Here is a 25203-nt window from a genome sequence, read left to right on the forward strand (position 1 = left end):
TATATCTTTACAATTAAAAAAAAAAACACACCCCAAGAATGAAACCCAACAAGTTACAAATGCCCACCTGATGTTCGTGAGAGAAACACACACAGCCCTCACCAGTGTGTGGATGCACCCCAGCTTAACATGAAGGCCTCTGGCTTAGAGCCTGTTTCTGCTGCTCACTAGCTATGTAATCTCGGGCAAATACCTCCACACCCACAAAAGAGGAACAGGACCTAAATGCAGGTTCTGTGAGAATCATAGCCAACGCGTCCGGGAAGCAGGAGGTGCTCAATATATGGAACATAATAAATACATGTTTCCTGCAACCTTGAATTTTCAGGCAGTTTATCCATTTTCCTTGCAACATATAATGAAATGCTGACTGAAAGGACAACAAGCAAACACAGTGAAATGGTTTCAGGCATTATATCTAAAATACAAGTTTTTAACAGTATGATCACATGAATCTTGCAAGGTATTATTTATAACATCAATCTCACCGTTTTATAAACAGCATTTATTGTACAGAGTACTCTGAAGAAAGAAAACTATGTACAGCCATCGTTTTCATTAATACATCTATCCTGTCCTGCAATACTGAAAGGCGGAATGTGTCTGGCACAAAAATTATCCCTAGGAGTTACAAATTAGAAAAACAACACTTTTAAAAAAGATTTTTTCTTTTCTGGTAGAAATATAAAAACTATGGTTTATGAGGAAGAAACAAACCAAAATAAAAAGTCCAATCAATTGCAGAGGTGGCTTTAACACTTAGTTTTGTCCCTTAAACCAACTTGTCAACAGCAGTAAGTGTTTAAAAATCTAAATATAAATTAACGGGCAGTGCTGCCCAAATAGCAGCACAGTATGAGCAACTTACAGTAACGCTGCAGTGTCTCTGTGCAGAAATAACACCCTTCCCAGCATTCCTGTGGGGGACACATGCAGGAGAGCTTCACCTGGTGCTGCAACCCACAGAACGTCCATCTTCTCACCACATCGGGCCATCCACAACACCACCATTTAAATGTACCAAAACGATTTGTTTTAAAAAAACAAGTGGGTAGGGGAGGCAGGGGTATACGAGGGCCATTACGTGGTCTTCCTGAAACCCTTTAGGATAGGGTAGATGTTTTCAAATGCTTCATAAATCTCTGCTCTGACTTTAGCACCTATGAAGACAAGGTGGAATAGAGATGAATCTGAAATGGCATTTCTTAATATATTAAGAAGGTGAAATCACTACTTTAAAACAAAACGGTAAGCACAATTCTCTCCATACCCAATTAGACTAACAGATGCAGGCATTAAAACATTCATGATGGAATCCCTTGTCACAATCCTAGTTTTGTTTTTAAAGCAATATTTTCTTAAAATGGCCTTTTAAATTACAAAAGCAATGCCCTGGGTGAATCTGGCCTCCCTCTGCAGTTCGCCCCTGTGACCAGTGTTGGTCCCTATACCAGGTCCTGAACCGACCAGGGCAGCAGTGGGAATGGCTGAATCTTATTCTCCCAATTGTTGCCTTCAACCAAGCTCTTCTCAATCTTCCTCTGTCGTCTCGAAATGATATTGCTGATGAATCCCAAAGCTTTAGAGGACGATTTCTAACTTAAAACACCATCTCTTATCCAATGCTTACCTTTCCCCCTCTCCCCACCACAGGTCACGCTTTGGCTGAAGGACCAGCAGGACTGTGATCTGATTCCCCTCCTTTCACTCCCTCTAGTGGGTAAGTTGCTCATCAGCGTTAGGGTGGGAGGAAGAAAAAAAGGAGGCAAAGGCCTCTTTACAAGTCCCAACATTGTGAAATTACTCTTCAGCACTGAGAAAACGCCACTCTTGAAACTCCTTCAAACCTTCAGATACTACCTGCTGTTACGACTCACCTGTTAACACAACTTTTCCAGAAACAAAAATAAGGAGAACAATTCTGGGTTTGATCATTCTGTAGATTAAACCAGGAAATAACTCTGGCTCATAACTAGAAGGAAAATGGCAAAAACAGTTTAGAAATTAAAAGCTGCCCCATGCTTTTAGATAAAATGAGGACCTGTACAAGGGAAAATGCCAAGTAAACAGCAAACTAATCAGGAGGGAAAGCCCAGTTCTTCAAGTAGCATCAAGGAGAGAGGATGTAAGGCCGGTGAGGCCAACCTGAAATAGGCACCTGAAGCCCAAGTAACCCTCTAATGAATCTGGATTTTCTGACAGAAGAACAAGAACTTTATGTTCTGTAGTCTCTGACCCTTATCAAGCTTCATTCTGGACAAGTTTATCAACTTAGAAGAGCCCAATTATCATTTATTTCTAAGATCTGATAGTAACAGTTTGCCTTTTAATCATTCCCATCTCATTAAGTGGAAATATTCTCTAGCTGTTAACTTTGGTCAGGCAATTTAACCAGAGTGACAGACAAGATACTGGCTGGAGAACAAATCTTTCCCTACCACGCTGTCTGACTGAATGCACTACTGGTATGTCTTATTCTAACCCTAGTAATCTCATTTTGTTAGTTCAGAGAGGTTGAAAACAGTTAGGGTGTGTATGTGTTTCACCTGGTAGAAAGTTCAGGACAGGCTTCTCTGAGGAAGAAGTGCTTGCACAGATATCTGAAATGTAAGTGGGAGCTTCCTAGGTGAAAAGTGAGACAAGAGTGCGCCAGGAATAAAAGTGGGATGTGCAAAGGCCCTGGTGCAAGAGGGGCATGGCAAGTCTGAGTGGTACTGCGAGCAGAGAGGCTGCAGAGGTGGGCAAGTCTTCACCAGGAAGTCACAGGGAAAATCAATGGAAAGAAATATCACCCAACTTAACATTTTTCTGGAACATCTGATGTAATGTTGACTAGAAGAAAAGATTCAAACAACTGGGGAAAAAATTGGTACAAGAGGTTGTGAATTTAATTCATGCATTTATAATGCATTTATTGAGCAATAAAATGATGAAACATACAGAAGGGGAATCAATTTCATCCCAGTAAAGGGGAGTTTTGGATGTCACTAAGTGAAATGGGAAGTAGGAGGCCGGTGAGAATAATAGATATTACAAAAACATCAGGAAGAAACTTCAATAATAAATACATCTATAACTACATCATTTGTTCCTACATACTAATTATTTTGCATATGTTTTATCATGAAGAATGTTTAAATAGATTATAAATGAATTGTTGCCAAAAGCAATCACAATACATTCCAGACTTACCTACTGAACTGTTGGTGGGTGAGCACGAGGCCTTCTAACCTTATAGGGAACTTAACATCGCAGCTCCCCACCATGTTCTGGATCTTAAAGTCCAAGAACTTAGCTGGAAAACCCAACTTCTGTACAACTCGGGCATATTTTCTTGCTGCTAGTCTGGACTGTTCTTCACTAGGGAAAGGAAAAAGTGAGATATTTATACTCAAAGCCAGCTAAAATAATTATTTAGATGAATAACTTATAAAAAGTCCAAAATAGGAAAGGTGTTTTTTAAAAAAGTGTAAACTGGGGGCTGGCCTGGTGGCACAGCAGTTAAGTTCACGTGCTCCACTTCGGTGGCCCGGGGTTTGCAGGTTCGGATCACAGGTGCGCACCAACGCACCGCCTGTCAAGCCATGCAGTGGCGGGGTTCCATATAAAGTAGAAGAAGATGGGCATGGATGTTAGCCCAGGGCCAATCTTCCTCAGCAAAAAGAGGAGGATTGGCAACGGATGTTAGCTTAGAGCTAATCTTCCTCACCAAAAGGAAAGTGTCAACTGGTCACCTCCCTTCCAATAAGAGAAAAGATCAACAGATGTTAATAATTTTATTATAAAGTACTCCTGTCTCCTTGACAGAAAACTGTAGGCCTACATAAATGATCACCTTTACAATTCACCAAATTATTGATAGCTTTAGATTTTATAAATATGAAATAAAATATCATCATCATCATTACCATGATTATTGTATTTTAGCCCACAAATTCCTACAGAGATGAAAACTAACAAGCTTCGTTTTGATAGGAAAATATTGATAAGGTTTATACTTGAATTATGCATACACTAATTCTATCCTCTTTTATGTCAAGTCTCTATACATTTCTTTAACATATGTTGGATAAACTATGACTTAGCAATGTAGAGCTTAGGGAAGAACAGCAGAATGAAAGTAATACTACCATCATGAACAAAAGACTCTCAAGAGGGGCCAGGAAAGACAGAAATTAAGCATACATATATGCAGTGCTTTTTTTTGCTTTGAGGAAAATAAATTTATTTATGGTTTCTTATCTTGATAAAATAATCACCCAACTAGATCTAACACTAGTCCAGCTGCAGCAAATGCTCTGGACAAAGAGGGCTAAACACTGCAGGAAAAGGCTGTCTGGACAGAAACAAACATCCAGCATCCACTGATAAACTGAAGTTTTTGATGTTCCATCTAGCCAGGTAAAAACAAGCAAATAAAAAGACTCCTAAATGAAGAGTTAGGTGGAAGCCAGGGACAGACCCACGTCTTGCCTTCTGAAAAAACTCGAAGAGACCAGAGCCAAAACATCCACACCAATGGCCTTCCCTTCACTTCAAGACAACTTCCAAGCTCAGAAGAAGCAAAGGCATCCACAGTCCCTCTAGGTGTTGACACCTCCAAGTGCATTTTATTATCTTTCTTTCAAAAGTTTAATTTACTTCATTTGTAAAAGCTTTACCAAGCTAATGTTACTAATCTTCCCCCCAACTTTTGCCTTATACCAAGTATGCGGGCTCTGTCAGACAAGGTTTAGAATAATACAGTCATGCTTCGCTTAACAATGGGGGATACGTTCTGAGAAATGCACCATTAGGTGATTTTGTCATTGTGCAAACATCACAGTGTCCTTATACAAACCTACATAGTATAGCCTACTACACACCTAGGCTATATGGTACCAATCTTATGGGACCACCATCATCTATGCAGTCTGTTGTTGACCAAAATGTCATTCTGCAGCGCATGACTGTAGACAAGGCCCCAAAGCGCTAACCTTCACAGACCGGATCACCCCAAACAGAAGCAGAATATGGGAAACAGCACTTTATGAGAGGGGTGCATTCCTTCAGACCTGTATCATGCAAGCCCTCGTAATTAAGACTATTTACAACCAGGGGCAGCAGGCATCTGTGACCCACACACATGGTGCTCTCACACTATCAGCTCTGAAATTCTGTGATTCCTTCCTGAGGAATTTGTGTTATATATGAAAATTTTTACATAAAGGGATCCTTATTAATAGTTTTGATGTTATAATTTATCAAATACACATCAAATGCAACCAATGTATATGGAAATGAGCACTGTAATGTGCATGTGGAACTCACGCATGGTTTTATGAAAATGATATTAATGCTGTCTAAAGTGATTAGAATCAATCATTTTAATAAGAAAGCAACACTAATATTTTATTCAAATATTAGCCCGATACCTAGGAACCATGAAATACAACTGTTTCCTTCATAAACTACAGACCAGGAGAATGACCTCCTTAAACCTTACCTCTTGGCTCCTGTGCACACCATTTTCCCAGAGCTGAATATCAGTGCAGTGGTTCGGGGCTCTCTTATCCTCATGATTACAGCAGCAAACCGCTAAAACAGCCAGAGACAATCGTTAATGAGGTCATGCCAGACTGCTGATTTCTGTGGGGAGAACTAGACAATGACAGAGAACATCACAACTAATCAGGAAGATCTGGTGCAGGCAAAGTTATCAAAATATCTGTCACAGGTTCCTACATGGGATTCCCTTACATCACCATGTGGCATGCATGCTTTTGAGTAGAGAGCAGAACAGATAAACTGACTATTAAGTAGTACAAGACCTGTGTATTCACCCACACACATTCCAACAAGAGAAGGTAAGTAATATTTGCAAAATTTTTTAACGAAATACATCGTTAAATACCAGTGCCTCTGTTTCTAACTTATATTTGCTGCTTATCATGATTAGCTTCTATAACTATAAATTTTGTTTTATTAATGATTTTTACGCAAATAAACTGACAAACCTTTTCCACCTCCAGAAGGAATTAATGAATCAGATTATAAGCATATCAATATGTAGTGAAGTGAACTACAGTTTCCAATCCACTTTTAGACACAGTATGAATGTATTAGCGCTTATATAATGGAAAGTAAGACAAGATCAAAGTTTTTATTTTTAATTTCCACTTAGTTTTAACATCTTTTTCTTGCTAAAATTTATCTCATGGGGAAAATATTTCAACCATGGGTTGAATTAATGGCTTCAGTTACTACGTTACATGATAAAAAGCAAAAAATTACTTTCAGATAACAAGAAAATTTTAATATTTAATTACATAAAAATTCATATAATATTTCTAGTTGAGATGACCCTTTGACAAATTAGATTGCTTTAACAGTTTTAGTTTAAAAGCTGCTCTGTGTTCCCTCTGATTTTACCACCATGTAAAAACGCTAGCACTATATTCCAGTTTATACAAGTCCCAGGAAAAGCCTAATTCTTTTGCATTTCCTAAATTCCCTCTACTGGTTTTATTCGTCAGATAACTAATATCATTTCATTAGAGACTAGAAAATTATAAAATTATGTATTCAATTAAATAAAATTATGATAGATAAAAGATTAATTCTTATAACGCTACACGTCATATGAACTTGCCATGGTGGTTAACTGGTGACTTCCAGACCTTAGTTACCTTAGGATCTTAGACAAACACTTAAAACCTTCTTTTTTTGTGAGGAAGATTGTCACTGAGCTAACATCTGTGCCAATCTTCCTCTATTTTGTATGTGGGGTGCCACCACACCATGGCTTGCCGAGCAATGTGTAGGTGCACACCCAGGATCTGAATCTGTGAACCCTGGGCCGCCTAAGTAGAGCACGCAAACTTAACCACCACGCCACCAGGCCAGCCCCTTAAAAACTTTTTTTAATATTATAATTTCTTAAGATAAAGATAAAAACACTGGTCAATACAGTTTTTATTTACTCTTTCATTTTTATATGTTATATAATGACCATTCAATTAATTGGTGAAAGGACGATGTTAATATAATGTTCATTTTTGCCACTTTAAACAAATTATCAAATGGATATATAATGTGCACTGATGGATAGACAGCTAGACATTTCTTGGTTATCTGCCTCCTAGTTTCCCTTGTGTCTATAGGAAACAACACTGGATTGCTTTGGCTAAATGTAATAATTAATATAAGTGGTTGAGTCTATACCAGGTACAATAGTTAATGAGAAATATATATTTTATTTCCTTATTAAGGAAATTGTTACAGTTTATTGATATCATAAATTCAACATGAAATACGCATCATCTTACTTAATATGCTGACATTATATTTTAAAGTTAAAGGTAAAATGCTTTAAATGATTAAAAAATTTCAGTAGTTCTGACAAATCTTTCTTAAATTCTTACTCTAAATTCAAAATAATAGAACTGTTTTTCTGTCTAGGTATCTTTGTGGTTTCCTAAATGGACACTGGTTAACCATAAAGATTTATTCTCTCACCGTAAAAAGAAGGGGTTCTAAAATAATTAGGCATATTTGATGTTCTCCATATTTAAATTAATTAGCTCAATCAGGCTGACCGAAAAGTGTCAAAAGCTAAATGAGCCATTTTCTTTCTTAGCTTTCTTTCTTAGTTATTACAGAAATTCTGACTCTGGATCTTTCTCACTTGTACATAAGGACAAGGTTACGTTTTAGAGATTTGGAGACTCAACTTAAGACCATTACTTAACATTTATCTCAACTCACAGCCAACTGTTTATCCAGCTTACCTACCTGTTATAGCTGGCAAACACACCACTACACTTCTATAAAATTATTTTGTCTGCTTCCTACATAACTGTTAAATACTACTCCAATCTAAACTCATCTGCTTTACTTTTCTTCCTTAAAAAAAGAGTAAACAAAAATCTCTTGACTATCAAAATAAATCTAAACCTGCCTCATTTTGACTGATGTTTTGCCCTGATGATAAATGCTAACGAGTCATTCAATTATGACTCAGAGGGGCTGGCCGGTGGCGTAGTGGTTAAGTTTGAGCGTTCCCCTTCCGCAGCCCAGGGTTTGCCAGTTCAGATCCTGGGCATGGACGTACTCACTGCTCATCAAGCCATGCTGAGGCAGCATCCCACATAGAAGAGCTACAACTCCACAACTACCATACACAACTATGTACTGGGGCTTTGGGGAGAAAGAAAAAAAAAGAGGAAGACTGACAACAGATGTTAGTGCAGGGTCAATCTTCCTCAAAAAGGAAAAAAAAAATGACTCATATATTTAAAATAATCAAGGTATACTTTATACTGATATAGTTTAACTTCCAAATATTGTTATAAAATATTCCCTTACCAATAGCTCATTCTACTAAAGACAGTCATCTTTCTAGAGGTTCATGAGTAAATATTAATAGTCAATAAGCTTTTGGGTTTGTGTCATTATGAAAATAAGAGTTTTCTATCTTCTTTGGTTATCACCAATTAAAACATTAAAAATAAATACATGACTTAACAGAGGAAATCAGACTCCTGAAGGAATATGAGTTGTAAGACTACAGCTCATTCTAAGGAAAGCGCCTTCTCTAATTTATGCAAACAGCATCTCTTACCAGGTTTAGCCACCACTGATACCACAAGGATAATCTTTTTTTTTCAGGTTGAGGGGGAAGGCAGAAACTTAGTCATTATCTTTTCTCTTTGTTTTATTGAAATATCTCAATGGCTTAGTGTCACTCAAAATCATCTTCAAATTTTAATACTTATGCATATGCAGACACGTGTGTGCATACAGACACACAACAAAAAGCTATCACCACCAGAAAAATGACAGAGAAAAATATGTACATTGATTCAGACTTTACAAAAATATTGGTGGGGATATTTCACTTGAGAAGCTCAAGGGGTTGCTGAGAAATGCCGTATCTTTAGTTATCACAAGCCAGGAAAAACGGTTATAGAGGGCAAGGCTCTGGGCTCCCACTTAGATTTCATTCAGTGCCCAAATCGAAAAGTTTAGATATGCTTAATAACAGTATGTAAACAGTTTTTCTGTTGATTGAAGCTTTCCTTTGTTAAAAGGCCAACGCTAAAACAGTCCAAGTTTCCAAAAACAGTTTTATTTTCCTTGGCCTACAGTCTTAGCCCTAATGACAAGGTGATCCAAACCTCAAAATCCCCACGAATTCTCACCCTATGAAACTGCTCCTGAAAGGCCTATGAGAATTGGTCTGGCTCCCCCACAAGTCTCAACCTTGTTATACCCTGATCTTGTCAAGTCCCATCAAGCCAATGTCCTGTACACAGTCATATGCTCCACAGTGGTAAGCTACGTTTCCAAAGACATCACCGCACCCATCTCTGCATGATACACAGGAGCAGACAGTGAGATGGAAGAGGCGTCAATGGAAGTCAGCCTTCACACCGCCTACAAGAAAGCATTTCACACTCTCCTAACTAAAATACTATTTTCAGGCATCAGAATACACTCCCCAGTTTGCATGTACTCACAATCCAACTGGATATGGGTTCTGCCTGAAGACCGACCCCAAATATACTCAACAGCCTCCTGAAAGACGTGACTCCTGAAAATACAGCTTCCTCCCAAGACCTCTGAATCAAGACCCAGGATAACACAACAGACTTAAGTTTTATTATTTACTGCCTCTTCTTTCTCTCACTTCTTCCCCTTGGTATTAACCCTTTTTTTGCTGTTTGCTCCATCATTATATTTGTTATCCAGCTTTTCCAAGCATTCAAAACAAAAACCTCAGGTAACACATCTTATTAAGATCCCAACATAGTCACAAAAGAGGTACAAGAACATGATTTCACTGTTTGTAAGAGATTTCTACCCTGGCGAGGAGTTCCTAAACTAAGACATGTGACCTGGATTGTGGCTCAGAAAACAAATGAAACAGCTTACCCAACAAACTATCATAAATTCACTGGCTAAAACAGAGCCAGATAACAATATTGTCCTCAACTATTTACTGGCCAGCCAAGTAGTACCTGTACAACCATTAATACATCTTTTAACACCTAGACAAATATCTCAGGAGGGTGGGAAGCACAACAATCAATCAATCAATTGAGAAAAAAAGACTTGGTTCCTAAAATTGACCAAGCTGATTCTTGGGAGTTAATTCTTCTGGTTAGGATTAAGCAAACTAAAAAACTGGATATGAAGGGAGTTCCACATATTTTTTATGCTATTTAAGATTATTATTATTCTTTTTCCCTCCTCTACCATTCAGCTTAAATGCTGCTACATGGCCATTGTTTCAAGGTAACCATCAACAAATGATATCCTATGAAAGAAAGAGTGAAGCTCTCCTGGGCAACCTGGATGGGGAATCTAACCAAGGGAGGCACAGAAGGACATCAGTAAAGGACATGGTGCTAACCTGGCAAAACACATTACACAGACAGCCTGTCACATGTCATTCACAGTTAAATTCTCAAGTTTGTCCTTCTGCCCTCTCTTTTCTTTTTCTGATATAAAATCTTATTTTTCCTTTGTTACAAGAAATCAATTTAATACAAGTTTGCTTTGTATATAAATAAATAGCATGGCAGTAATTAATTACCTGTCTTGGAGTTGCTCTTTGATAGACGCTCCCACTTTGGGGGAGCTGTCTTCTGCAGGACCCTGCCCCAAAGCTCTTCAATCTGACCATCTTCTAGATTCAGATGCCTGGTTTCTGTCTGGCCCTCTAAGAATGTCCACTCATTTTTGAATGCAAATCTTTACTATTTTTAAAAAATTAGCTTTTCTACTATGCAGGGATAAAAGACTTAATATACACTCAGATAGCTCTTAAAATCAGAAAACTTGTAGGTATTTTTTTCCCCTAATCTTTTTATTATAAAAAATTTAAAAGTTATAAAACGTAAAAATATATATTGTAATAAATTTCCTTGTGCTTATTATCCAACTTTAACAATTATTAACTCTTGGCCAATTTTGTTTCATCCATGTGCCCCCTTTCTCAATTCTCCAATTGAATTATTTTGAAGTAAATTCCAGACAGCATGTCATTCTATTCTATATAGTTTTCAAAATATAAATGGGATCATATTATATATTTTGTTCTCTAACTTCACATGATCCCCACCACAAGGGGTATATAAACTTAGTTTATCTTGCAGACTACTATATTCCTAGGGTCTCTCACATGGTACCTATTTAATAACAACGATACACATTTTGCTTTAAATCCTTGTTTTGTTGGTGTCAACAAACTTAAGCATGATACGAACTTTTTGATCTAGGGACCTAAAAGTAAATTCCTGTATTATTATAGTCTGAAATACATTAAAATTGCTCTGACCTTGGGATTATATTCAGCATTTCGGGCACGAAGTGCAATGGTCTTTAGGTCAAGTTTACAACCAAGATTCACTGTGGATACAATATTTCTGCAAGAAATTCGAAAAGAAAACATGATTATTTATTTAACTTTTACAGGATGAGGTGCCAGATAATTAACCTAAAAATCTAATTCTTTCACTAGAACTAATATAATTTCATTAAATTAGTTTAAATTCATATTAATTTTTTATATTAAAATTTTTAAAAAGTTGCTGACATTTATTAAGTATTTAACAAGTACAACACACCATCGTGAGCATTTTACAGATCCTCATTTCATAGTCATAACTATCAACATTCCCATTTTCAGATGAAGAAGCTGAGGCTTGAATGGAGGAGTAAATTGCTCACGACACACATGGCTCCTAAGTGGTGGAGTCAGGATTGAGTTGCCTCAGCTTTTCACCTGTATTGACTCAACTCGTCCATGAGCTCTGAAACACCACCACTACTGCCACTAATCCCCAAAACCACTATTTATAAAGAAATATGCAGGCATGACTTTCTCAGTCCTCTCAAAATTAAGTATCTTTTGCAGAAACAAGAATTCAATATCTCTGACAAACGAAAAAACCCTCAGTAAAACAAGAAAAACAGATATCACTATTTATTATCTGGGTCCAATGGCCTGTTTTTATTTTCAATATTCTTATATAATTTTATGAATAACTTACAAAAGAATAAATATAGAGTGGAAAAACAACTTTATTAGAAATTTTAATAAATATTTAAATACAGCAAATCCAAAACGATTCTATATTTTCCTGGTTTAAAAGTATGGACTCAAAATGGGCAATACCCTTTGAATGAAACTAATTGCCCATCAACCATCATGCATGGCCTGGAACATCACTGTCCTGTGAATACTGATTCTAGATCACAAATACATCTCCAATCAGTGCTAGCTCATCGCTGTTTCTGGCTCTTTTTCCTGTACTGGCAAAATACAATACTTTTGATGGCTTACAATTTGGCTGAAGAGACGATGGCTGTCTTCTTTAATACACACCTATAAGGCCAATTAGGATGACCAACTCAATGAATGTTTTCACTTCATCATCTATTTCCTTCCAGTCAACTTTATATACACACTTGCCTTCAGCATTTAACCACTTATGAACCAAATCAAGTAAATTTTGGTGCATCTATCACAAATTCAGTCATATAATGGTTAAATGTATTCTTTTTTCTCTTTGTATAAAAATTGTGTTAAAATGCACATAAAATTTACTCTTAACCATTTTTAAGTGTACGGCTAAATTTACTCAATCATTTTTAAGTGTACAGGTCAGTGGTATTCAATACATTCACATTGTTGTGTAGCCATCACAACTATCCATCTCTATAACTCTTTTCATCTTGGAAAACTGAAACGCTGTCCCCATTAAAGGATAACTCCCCATTCTCCGCTCCTCCCAGCCCCTGGCAACCACCATTTTACTTTCTATCTGTATGATTTTGACTACTCTAAGTACTTCATTTAAGTGAAATCATACAGTATTTGTCTTTTTGTGACTGGCTTATTTCACCTAGCATAATGCCCTCAAGGTTCACCCATGTTGTAGCATACCGCAGAACTTTCTTCCTCTTTATGGCTAAATGATAGTCCATTATACGCATATGCCATGTTTTGCTTATCCATTCATCCATCCATGACATTTGGCTCATTTACACATTTTAGCTATCATGAATACTGCTATAAACATGGTTGTACAAACATCTCTTTAAGACCCTGCTTTCAGTTCTTTTGGGTATATACCCAGAAGTGGTATTGCTGGGTCATATGGTGATTCTACTTTAATTTTTTGAGGAACCTCCATACTGTTTTCCACAGTGGCCATACCATTTTACATTCCCACCAAGGGTGCACAAGGATTCCAATTTCTCCACATCCTTGCCACTTGTTGTATTCTGTTTTTTTTATTGCAGTCATCCTAATGAGTATGAGGTGGTATCTCATTGTAGTTTTGATTTGCATTTCCCTAATGATTAGTGATGTTGAGGATTTTTCCACGTCCTTACTATCCATTTGTATATCTTCTTTGGAGAAATGTCTATTCAAATCTCTTGCCCTTTTTTGAATCAGGCTGTTTGTCATTTTTGTTAAATTTTAGGAGTTTTCTATATATTCTGGATATTAATCCCTTATCAGATATATGATTTGCAAATATCTTCTCCCATTCTGTGGGCTGCCTTTTTACTCTGTGGATAGTGTCTTTTGATGTACGAATTTTTTCTAATTTTCATGAAGTCCGATTTGTCTATTTTTTCTTCTGTCACCTGTGTCTTTGGTGTCATATCCAGGAAATCCAATGTCCAATGTCAAGAAGCTTTTGTCTTGTTTTCTTCTCTAAAGTTTTCCTCTCTCTAAAACAATAAAATTCTAAAGTTTTATTGTTTTAGGTATTACATTTGTGTCTTTGATCTATTTTGAGTTAATTTTTGTATATGGTGTTAGAGGAGGGTCCAACTTTATTCTTTTGCATGTGGATATCCAGTTTTCCCAGCACCATTTGCTGAAAAGACTATCTTTTCTCCAATGAATAGTCTTGGCACTCTTGTCTAAAATCATCGACCATATTTGCGAGGGTTTATTTCTGGGCTCTTTATTCTATTCCACTGGTCTGTGTGTCTTTACACCAATACCACACTCTTTGAATAACTGTAGCTTTGTAGTAAGTTTTGCAGTCAGGAAGTGTGAGTTCCCCAGTTTGCTCTTCTTTTTAAGTATTGTTTTGACTATTCGGGTCCATTGAGATTCCATATGAATTTTAGGATGCATTTTTCTATTTCTGCAAAAAACATCACTGGGATTTTGATAGGGATTGCACTGAATCTTTAGATCACTTTGGGTAATACCAACAGTTTAACAGTAGTAAGTCTTCCAATCTATGAACATAGGAGGTGTTTCCATTTACTTATGTCTTCTTTGTGTCCCATAAGTTTTGGTATCTTGTATTTTTGCGTTCATTTGTCTCTAAGTCTTTTCTTTTTTTTTTTCTTATTGAGGTAACATTGGTTTATAATAATATATAAACTTCAAGTACACATCATTATATTTCAAATTCTGTATAGACTACATCATGTTCACCACCAAAAGTCTACTTGCCTTCCATAATCTAAGTATTTTCTAATTGCCCTTGTAATCTCTTCTTTGATCCACTGGCTGTTTAAAAGTGTTTTGTTTAATTTCCACAATTTTGTAAATTTTCCAGTTTTCTTTGTGTTACTCATATCTAACTTCATCCCATTTTGGTCAGATACTTTGTACATCTCTTTTAAAGTCTATTGAGACTTAATTTTTGGCCTAACACATAGTATATCCTGGAAAATGTCCCATGTGTACTCAAAAAGAATGTGTATGCTGCTGTTAGGTAAAGTGTTATGTATATGTCTTTTAGATCTAGTTGGTTTATTGTGTTAAGTCTTCTGTTTCCTTACTTATCCTCTGCCTGATTGTTCTATCCATTATTGTGAGTAGGATACTGAAGTCTCCAACTTTTACTGTAAAACCGTCTATTTCTCCCTTCAATTCTGTCAGTTCGGGCTTTATATATTTTGATGGTCTGTCATTAGGTGTGCAAATGTTTATAATTATTGTATCTTCTTGCTGTATTGAACCTTTCATTAATATATAATGTCCTTTGTTTTCTTGTAACCTTTTTTGATTTAAAGTTTATTCTGTCTGATACTAGTATAGCCACTCCTACTCTCTTCTGTTTACTATTTGCATAGATTATCTTTTTCCATCCTTTTACTTTCAACTTGCTTGTCTTTGGATCTCCACTGAGTCTCCTGTAGACAGCATATAGTTGATCGTGTATTTTTATCCATTCTGCCAATCTCTGTCTGTTGACTGGAGAGCTTAATCCACTTACATGTAAAATAATTACTGATAAGAAGGGACTTCTGTCCTTGTGCTATTTGTTTTCTATGTGCTCTATAGCTGCTTCATCCCTCATTTCTTGCATTCTTCTCTTCTCTTGTGTTGAGTTGATTTTTATAGTGAAATACTTAAGTTCTTTCTTAATTTCCTTTTGTGTCTATTCTAAGCTATTTTCTTTGTGGTTACCACTGGGATTACATTTAACATCCTAAAGTTATAACATTCTAATTTGAATTTATAGCAGCTTAACTTCAATAACATACAAAAATTCTTCTTCTTTACAGCCCCGTCCCCACTCCTTTTGGTTACTGATGTCACAAAATTACATTTTTGCACATTGTGTGACCCAAACATACACTAATAATTCTTTAAAATGCGTTAGTCTTTCAAATTATATAGAAGACAAGATTTGGAGTTATAATCCAAAGTTATAGTAATACTAGCTTTTACACTAATAATTTTTTTTTCTTTAAATGTATTAGTCTCTTAAAATCATGTAGAAAACAAAAAAGTAAAGTTACAAACCATTGTTACAATAATACCAGCTCTTATAATTGAATGTACTTAGCTTTATTTCTCGATACGGCTTGGAGGAACTTTCACTTCACCCTGCGGGACTCCCTTGAGCATTTCTTCCAGGGCAGGGCTAGTGGTCAGGAACTACCTTCACATTTGTTTATGTGGGAATGTCCTGATTTCTCCCTCACTTTTGAAGGACAGTTTTGCCAGATATAGGATTCTTGGTTGACCGTTTTTTCTTTTGGCACTTTGAATATATCAGCCCACTGTCTTTTTGTCTCCAAAGTTTCTGCTGAGAAATCTGCTGATTCTGCTCAAGGACCCCTTGTATGTGATGATTCCCTTCTCTCTTGCTGCTTTCAAGATTCACTCTTTGTCTCTTGAACCTTTGATTGTCATGTGTCTCAGTGTGAGTGTCTCTGAGTTCATCCTATGTGGAGCTTGTTGAGCTTCCTGGATGTTTATAGTCAAGTATATCTTCAAATTTGGGAAGTTCTCAGCCATTATGTCTTCAAATACTCTGTCTGCCTCTTTCTCTCTCTCTTCTCCCCTGGGACACCTACGACGCCTATGTTGGTCAGCTTGATGGTATCCCACAGGTCCCTTAGGCTCTGTTCATTTTCCTTCGATCTTTTTTTTTTCCTGTTCCTCAGCCTCAATAATTTCCATTGTCCTATCCTCAAGTTCACTGCTTCTCTTTTCTGCCTGCTCAAATACGTCTTTGAATCCCTCTGGTGAATTTTTTCACTTCAAATATTGTACTTCTCAGATCCAGAATCTCGTTTTGGTTTCTTTTTAGGCCTTCTAGCTCATTATTGATATTTCCATTTTGTTGACACATCGGGTTTTTTTTTATTTTCTCCACATCTTCCTTTAGTTCTCTGAACATCTTTAGGACAGTTGTTTTAAAGTCTTTGTCTAATATATTTGCCATTAAGTCTTTTTCAGGGGCAGATTCTGTTGAATTATTTTCTTCCTTTGAATGAGCCACACTTTTCTGTTTGTGAGCCTTGTGACTTTTTGTTGAACACCAGACATTTGAATCTAGTAATGTGGTAACTCCAGAAATCAGATTCTCCTCCTTCTCCAGGGTTAGCTGTTTTTTGTTATTGTTTTTGTTTTTTTGATTGTTGTAGGCTGTCCGTGCTGAGGATCAGCCTGAGGTGTAAACTTAAGGTCTTCTGAGCCTTTCCTTGGGCATGCACATTGCTTTCTATTTTTTCCGGTATATGAAGTTGGTTTTGAATGTCCTAGTCTTTAACGTCTGGCTCCCGAAAGGGGAAAAGTGGTAAGTGAAGGTAGGGGGAAGGGTGCTACACTTTAAATCCCCTAAAAGTCACTTCAGCCAGAGGGGGAGGGGTAGCAACAATGGGGGGAGGTGCAACAATGGCTGCCTACTCTTTGTCTGCACCTCTCTGATCAGCAGCAGCAATCAGTGAGCAGAGAACAGAACCGTAATATTTGTAGGACAGGACATTTTGCCCACCCTGGCTCCCACAATCTGTGTGCAAGCTGCTCCAGGAACACATGCCCAGCTGTCTGCCAGGGGGCAGGGGGTGGGGATTGGGTAGCTGTTCCTGTGGTAAGAGCTGACATTGACCAAAACTGACCACAATTTACCCTCCAAACCTTCCCCTGGAAGTTGCAAGCCTTCAACACGCTCCAGAGTTCCAAAATAGTTACATCAGACAGACTCTGCCAGTGCACTTATTGTCCAGGTGGGGAGACAGACTTCTGGTGTGTCCCACCTTGCCATCTTCCCAAAATCTTAAAAAAGTATTCTTATATATTTTCATTAATTGAATATTTACCCTAATTCTTCATAAGCCTATTAAGATTTAGAGGCCACTGAATTCCCACCCAGTGGGGCTCTTAGTAGATAGTGGAAACTCAGTCACGGGGCTGACTGAATGCTTTGTGGAATAACAGAAAGATTAAGGTGCCTGCAAGAAACAAACACCCCATCCAAACTGGTTATAATTTATGATTTAAAGCAGAGGTGCAAACTTGGCCATAGGAACCAGACAAGAACGCAAGACAACAGGGAATGGTGGTGACAAAAGTGAACTAACAAGTGCTTATCTCTCTAAAATCATTAAAATTAAAATTATTTTGCTTTTAAAATTGTGTCAGATCAAATAAACACCTGAGGCAAGATTTACGTCTTTGGATAACAGTTAGAATCCACAATTAAACATTACTTAGTTCTAAAAATGATCAGAGATGGCCTACAAGAAAAGTGGGTGATGCAGTTATTCAAATAACCCGTCGTTTTGGCCATAAGCTTCCTAAAAGCAAAAGCTATATACTTCTCACTGACAGATACAAGGGAATATTTGTGATTTTCAGAAAGGAGAAATTTTTTCCTACCCCTCCTTTTCTGTTACATATAGGACCCACCTCATTTAGGGAGAAAAATCCATTTAGGGCAAGAACAGCCATCCTCAGCTCGTGGGAAGGACAAAGCTCTTCTAAGATTTATATGCAGCCCTCATAAAAACCAATGAAGAAAAACAAAGACCACTATGAACTATACTGATTCTGAGTCTAAGCAATTAATTTTCTCAAAGACCTAAAATATGACAAGGGAAGGAGACTACACAAGGCTTGATTTAGCAAATCAGCTACAGGGAATCGTCTGTAACAACAAAAATGAAATCCAAGCTGGATATCATAGGCCCAAGTATATAAACACAAGCTACCAAATTTCTGAAGATGTTATAAGAACCTTTCACTGAGGGCACTAACTAAGACAGCTTTGCTTCCCTTTCTTGGTGAGAGAGAAAGCAAATTTTGATACATGATGACCATTAATGCCACACCCTTAAATAAATCAATCTGTCTGAAAACAAAGAACAGCAGCACAGCTCCAAGGGACAAGCGCAAGGGAGAGGACACAAGACAAAGTACTCACTGCAGCTGTGGCACGATCCCAGAGCTCTCTGAGGCTGGCGTGGCAGGGGTAATGGGGGTCATCGGGGTCATGGGGGAGGGGTACAGGGGAGTGGTGCCCGGCAAGGGTGCAGTCGTCAGAGTCTGTGAGTGGAAGAGCTGTGGCGTCTGGCCCGAGGCCCCCTGTGTTGCCTGCTGGGATGTCGACTGCTGAACTGCTGCCACTGCCTGCTGCTGCTGCTGCTGCTGCTGCTGCTGCTGCTGCTGCTGCTGTTGTTGTTGCTGCTGCTGCTGCTGCTGCCTTTGCTGCTCCTCCAAAATAGACAGACTACTGGTGTTTTGAATAGGCTGTGGAGTCAGTCCTGTGCCATAAGGCATCATTGGACTAAAGATAGGGATTCCAGGAGTCATGGCACCCTGTGGAGAGTCAGGAGAATAATGGGTTAGGCTGGCTGGTGTTGCGTGTTTGTAGGACTTGCCTGGTAGAAGAGCAGGTGAGACGTGCAAAGACAGACACCTTCCGAATATAAATGCGTTTATTAAGCATTAATAGGGAGGAACCTGTTGTTCTTAGACTCATCACTCTTCTTTACCATAACACAGTAGGTAAGAGCTCAGGATTTGCAAATAGATCTAGGTACGAAATCCAACTCTGCTACTTACTACGTGTAAGAACTTGAGGAAGCTACTTAACCGTTTAGGCATATCTAGGGGACAATAATGCTCAAAGATTGTTAGAAAGAATAAGGGAGATAATTGGAGTGACCACACATCCTTGTTTAAACTACTATCCCAGCATACCTTCTGGGTAGGACCCCGTTTCACTCTCAAGGCACTTGTCCCAGTTTGGATGATAAATTATACGGTTATCCTAGAGTTATCCCCTTAAAGCATTCAACATGATGACAGGCATATAGAAAAAACACTGAAGTGTTAGCAACAATAATGATGATTATTAGAATACTATTCGAAAAGGTTGATCATTTGCTCTCACACAGTTTAAATTGACAAAACCCAATGCATCTATCAGAATATCAATCTGCTTTTCCATAATGCTTCTGAACTTCTCCAGATACTGTTATATTTATTAATTTATCTGAGTTTCACAGCAGCCCTTTGGGAAAGGGAAAACAGATGCTATTCTTCCCACATTAAAGACAAGAACACTGACACCAAGAGAAGTTAAATGACTTGCCCAAGACATAGATCTCATTAGTAGATGAGCCAAGATCACAACCAAGTTTTCCAGACACCCAGTCCAATGCTTTCCTGTGACACCAAAATCTACGGAGCCCATGGAGAACACAGAGCTTGTAATGGCTTTGTGAACCTCTTAAGATTATACCAACATTTCTGCATGGAGCGATCCATAGCTTTCACCGGGTGATTCTCAAATGGGTGCAAGACCCAAAAAGGGCCACAATCCTTTCCCACTTCCATCACCTTACTTGGCAGAAAGCGTAAACTAAAAATGTCTAAAATATTTACATTAAGTTGTTTCAACAACACAGTTGCAGAAAGAATATGAGGGGAGGAGACCAAATATATACTATAGTCCTGTCACTACAGGTATCAATCTATCATGCCTATCACTTATTTCTAGAAAAATACTGGCTAGAAAAAAATTCAGGTTACACTAATTTAATAAGACTAAGGCTTTGAAAGGTCTGCCTTTCTTTATGTCATATAAAACATGAACTCAAAATGAATCACAGACATACACGTAATGGCTAAAACTATGAGGAGAAAATCCTTAAGACTCTGGGTTGGCAAAGATTTCTTAGACAGGACACAAAAGCACTAACCACGAAGTAAAACTGATAAATGGACTTCAAGAAAAATGAAGAACTACTACTCTTTGAAAGACACCATTAAGAAAATTAAAAAGTAAGCCACAGACTGGGAAAAACATCTACAATACATATATCTGAGAAAAGATTTGTATTAGACTATGTAAAGAACGATTACAATTCAATAAAAGATGAACAGATAAACCAATAAAAAATGGGCAAAAGATGTGAAGTACATTTTACAAATGAAGATAGATAAATGGCTAATAAGCACTTGACAAGATGCTCAAGATCATAAGTCATCAGGAAAATGCAAACTAAAACCACAAAAAAATACTACTCAGCAACCACTAGAATGGCTAAAAGTAAAAAACCCCAAGTGTGGATGAGGCAGTGGAGCAACTAGAACTCTCATACGCTGCTGGTGGAACTTTAGAATAGGGTTTGGCAGTTTCTTATAAAGTAACATACACTTACCATATGACCTAGCAATTCCACTCCTAAGTATTTATCCAAGAGAAATAAAAACATACTTTATACAAAGTCTGTACACAAATGTTCAGAGCACCTTTATTCAGAATAGCCCCCACCTGGAAACACTTCTCATGCCAGCAACTGGAGAATGATAAACAGACTGCTGTTCATCCACACAATGGAGCACTACTTGGCAATAAAAAGGACTTTGCTGATATACAAACGTTATGTTGGGCAAAGAAGACAGACACAAAAAAAGCACATACTGGTATGATTCCATCTGTATGAAATTCTAGACTAGCCAAAACTATCTTTAGCTCTGGACAGCAGATCAGTAGTTGCCTGACGCTAGGGGAGTGACTGCAAAGGGGCAGGAAGGGATTTTTTTAGAGTAACTGAATTGTTCTATAACTTACAGGGGTATACAATTATCAAAACATACACTTAAAATGGGTATTTTTATTGTATGTAAATTATACTTCAACAGAGATTATTTAAAACTTTAAAAAGTATCTACTTTTTAAACATATCTATGTTATTTGGAACCTTAAACATAAAGAAAAATATAAAATTAGAAAATAATTTGGTGAGTTATTTTCAAAATCAAAGACCCTATAATCACTTGGAACACTTTCATAAGTGTTTATGAAAAGATTAAGTTTTTATAGACAAGTACATATTTTAGCTTCCAAATAAACTCCCCAAATTAAACACTGTCATGCCCCTCCAAAGCCTAAAAGAACTTCTCAACAAAATAAGGGAGGCTTAAAAATATATAAATTCATTTTCAACAACAGATTGTTAAATTCCCTTCCTTCCCTTTTATACTGTCTCTAAGGAAGCAGATGCTGTCCTACCTGCACCCTCCTTCCAGCTGTATTACCTGAGGGGAGGCCAAGCCCTGAGCATAAGGTGGCAGGCTGTTGTTCTGATCCATGATGTTCACTTTCTTCTTAGCAAATCAAAACCCTTTGGACTGCAACTCGCCTCAGCATTCGGTCTTTTCCTAGAGCATCCCCAGCACACTCTTCTTAGCAACTTCCTCAACTCTCTGGGTTATCTTCACACACACCAAGAAACAGTGATGCTGCCTGGAAAAAAGTCTGAAGTTTAATGTAAGAATACAGGTAAGCTGTACAGTCTTATAAACCAGTTTCATGGTTACACGAAAAACAAAAAAAAAAAACAAATGAAGCTATTTTGGAATACACTTCTTTTTACCTTATAATGCTGAAATCTTATTCCTTCTATGTTTCCTGTGACTGCATGCACAACTGCTAACAGAAAAATTGTTTTGTTACATGTTTAATTTAAATACTCTTACAATGTTCAAAATTAACGTGTCATAATCAACATTAAAAACTTTTGGAGAATAACACCCAGAGAAAATGAATTCCTGAGCAAACTGTCATATCTGAGTAGAAATATTTCTTAAGCAATGTATAGATGTATTAAGCCCTATTAATGTACTGAGCGCTATTAGGCCAAGTTTAGGTTTTTAAACATTCCAATCGGTTTTTATATTCTCTATCATGTCTTGGGAGGATAAGTTAAGTTCAATAAATATCGAATTGGATGCAATACACTTTAATGTGATCATTTATTGAGCTGCTACCTTAATAAAATACTGTGATAGAAGCTGTACAAACACAAATATAAATACATCATGTTTTTATATATGTAATGACTTTACCTCTTTAGAACACACAAATACAAACTGTGCCTGGATCTGGCTCTCCTTAAGTCATCATCTCTTTACTGGCTACACATTTGAAATTACTTTTAGACCAGAGAACCAAGGGACTTTTTGTTTAGTTTAGTTCATGGATCCCTAACTTGCTCAGGGTTGCTGAGAACCGACTGAATCAAACAGAATTGACTGATTAACACATAAAGAGCAGCATCTAGTTATCACATCTAGTAAGCACAGGATAAATGTTAACTATTATAAGATTTCAGCTTAAACATTATCAGCTAATAAGATATTCTCACATAGAACTCACAGGTCTCAATGTTACAAGTTCTATGTCAAAGACACACATTTTTTGGATGAATGAAAGAATCTGACAATCACTTTGAAAGGACAAAGGACCCCAAAGATTATATATCCTACATACTCATCGCTAAAAAGCAGGCCAAAAAAATAAAAATAAAATCTCAGCTTCAGAAAATATCAGAGATATAGGAAAATTATACGTTTTTTGACAACCTATAATAACAATATCCTATAATTAACAATAGAAGTGCTACAAATATAAAAATGAACAGGATATAGTCCTTGGCATCAGAGTTCAATTTGAAGGGTATGCAAATAATTACTGTACAGCAAAGCTTAAGTGCTATAATAGCAGATCTGCACTATGCTGAGTTCCTTGAGTGCAGAAAAAAGCATACAAGTCTTTGCAATCTCTGCACTTAGAACCGAACCTGGCAGATAGTATGCAATATGAATAAATGCATACATGCTATGCAAGAGAAGACAAGATAACTGCCAAGTGTTCTGACAAGTATTTTCACAAAGTAGGGACCATCTGACTCCAGTCTAGCAAGTCAAGTAGGAATTTACAAATCAGCACCTCACGCAAAAGAAAGATCAAGCACAGGGAGACAAAGATTGAAAGGGCATGCAGTATGCAAGCAACAAGCTTAGCATGACTGTATGGAAGGCTCCTGCAAGGGATGTGATACCAAATACAAATGGGGTCACATTATCAGGAGTTTCAGTCATTATTACATAAACAACAAGAACAGTGACAAAATTTTGAAGCGCAGCATGACTAGATCTCCTTTGGCAAGAGCGTGAATGAATTCGATGAGATAAAACTGGAGGCTGGGGGCCGGCCCTGTGGCTTGGTGGTTAAGTGCGCGCGCTGCGATGCTGGTGGCCCGGGTTCGGATCCCGGGTGCGCATCGAGGCACCACTTCTCTGTCCATCCTGAGGCCGAGTCCCGCATACAGCAACTAGAAGGATGTGCAGCTACGACATACAACTATCCACTGGGGCTTTGGGGGGAAAAATAAATAAAAATAAATAAATAAAAAAAAAAACTGGAGGCTGGAAGTTCAATTTAAGGCAGTCACTGCTGTGGTTGAGGCAAGAGACAAGGAGGGCGGGATTTAAAGCACTCATAAATATGACCAGAAATTTATCCAGAAACTGGTGGCTTCAAACCCCTTTCCGCAAACTGCAAGTCTACAGAAGAAATCTGAGTTACTAGGTTCGTCCCTGATGTTATATTGTTCTGAGCTCATCTCTCACTCCCAGTGATGGCGCTGACCATCTTTCCTCACCTGTGTCGTTAAAACCGCAGTTATTACTACACTAACTCATCCTTAGAAAAGAAAATTGTTTGGAGAGGGTCTTCATCTGTTGGAAATTGAAGCATCATATTCGACATTTTTTGGACACAATCACTGGTAAGGGAGAAAGATCAATTAATTCTGCACAGCCCCCTAGTGTCTATATAACTCAAGCATGTTTTCGTAGAGAAGCCTACCTAGAGTTTTAAATTTGAAAACCACATTGTCCAGGGCCTAGAGGAGGGAGCCTTTGTAAATAAAGTGGTGTGTGTTTACATCTTATGCTCTAACGTGCCCGAATCTCTGGCTTCTGAAAAACCTTCACAAAGTCTCCAGGGCAACTTTATAATAAAATCACCTCTGCTGGTAGCAAAACAGGTGGGCACCGGCCAGAGTGAATCTGCCTTCCAACCTCGAGAAGAAGAAACAGAGGGCAGGACGGGAAGACTCCGGGTCCTGGCCCTCCCGCACCCACGCTCGGACACGGGAAGCCGCTTTCGCACCACAGCAGAAGCGGCCCCGGCGACACGCAGCCGGGGCGGGGGCGGCCGGTACAGGCCCCGGCGGGCTGCAAGAGCGGGAGGGCCGTCTCCGCGCGGCCCGCGCGCCCACTCCGCGTCTGCTCCCGCCATCGCCCCAGGCCTCGCTGTAGTGGTCGCCTCTGCACGAATCCTCAGAGAAGAGGAAAAGCTAAGAGGACTGTTACCTGAGTCGCTGCAGAGACTACCAACGGCCGCAGAAACGAAGTGAAGCCGCAGGCGGCCCAGGCGCCCGCCACGGCGACCCTTCCCGACCCTCCTGAACTCCTGGCGCGCGTTGGTAGTGTCACTTCCGCCAGTTTCGCCCTTCGGCTTCAGCCGGTTGCCCACGCCCAAGCGGCCGCCATGTGAAGTGTGGGCGCTCCGTCACTTCCTGCGTTTCCCTGGGTACTTGGCTTAAGGGACGCGAGCGGCGGGGCGGAGCTCCTGTGGTGTACCG

General features: G+C 38.3%; 1 protein-coding gene across 3 annotated transcripts; it reads right to left on the bottom strand.

Annotated features, from left to right (window-relative positions):
* Window positions 1–400: 400 nt before the first annotated feature.
* TBP (TATA-box binding protein) lies at window positions 401–25050 on the bottom strand. 3 transcript variants are annotated; one of them, XM_087424976.1, is made up of 9 exons: window positions 24932–25044; window positions 22147–22202; window positions 21809–22016; window positions 18684–19078; window positions 11324–11411; window positions 5486–5577; window positions 3193–3360; window positions 1878–1972; window positions 401–1160 (listed from the first exon to the last, which is right to left on the bottom strand). In XM_087424976.1, the coding sequence occupies exons 3-9, from the start codon at window positions 21860–21862 to the stop codon at window positions 1081–1083; spliced, it is 972 nt and encodes a 323-aa protein (XP_087281102.1). In that variant the 5' UTR covers window positions 21863–22016; window positions 22147–22202; window positions 24932–25044; the 3' UTR covers window positions 401–1080. The 3 variants fall into 3 exon arrangements, with proteins under 3 accessions (XP_087281102.1, XP_087281103.1, XP_087281105.1); XM_087424977.1 differs by having other exon boundaries at window positions 22147–22199; window positions 24932–25042; XM_087424979.1 differs by lacking the exon at window positions 22147–22202 and having other exon boundaries at window positions 24932–25050.
* Between the last annotated feature and the right edge of the window lie 153 nt (window positions 25051–25203).

Source organism: Ceratotherium simum, chromosome 38, assembly GCF_057802395.1.
Source record: "Ceratotherium simum simum isolate JZ-2026a chromosome 38, ASM5780239v1, whole genome shotgun sequence".
NCBI classification, from domain to species: domain Eukaryota; kingdom Metazoa; phylum Chordata; class Mammalia; order Perissodactyla; family Rhinocerotidae; genus Ceratotherium; species Ceratotherium simum.

Excerpts from the sequence above, each read along its gene's own strand:
- TBP (XM_087424979.1), bottom strand. The coding sequence starts at position 21,862 with ATGGATCAGAACAACAGCCTGCCACCTTATGCTCAGGGCTTGGCCTCC. Across the intron at positions 11,412-18,683 it reads GGGATCGTGCCACAGCTGCA|AAATATTGTATCCACAGTGA; the intron begins GTGAGTACTTTG and ends AATTTCTTGCAG. Across the intron at positions 3,361-5,485 it reads GTGTGCACAGGAGCCAAGAG|TGAAGAACAGTCCAGACTAG; the intron begins GTAAGGTTTAAG and ends TCCTTTCCCTAG.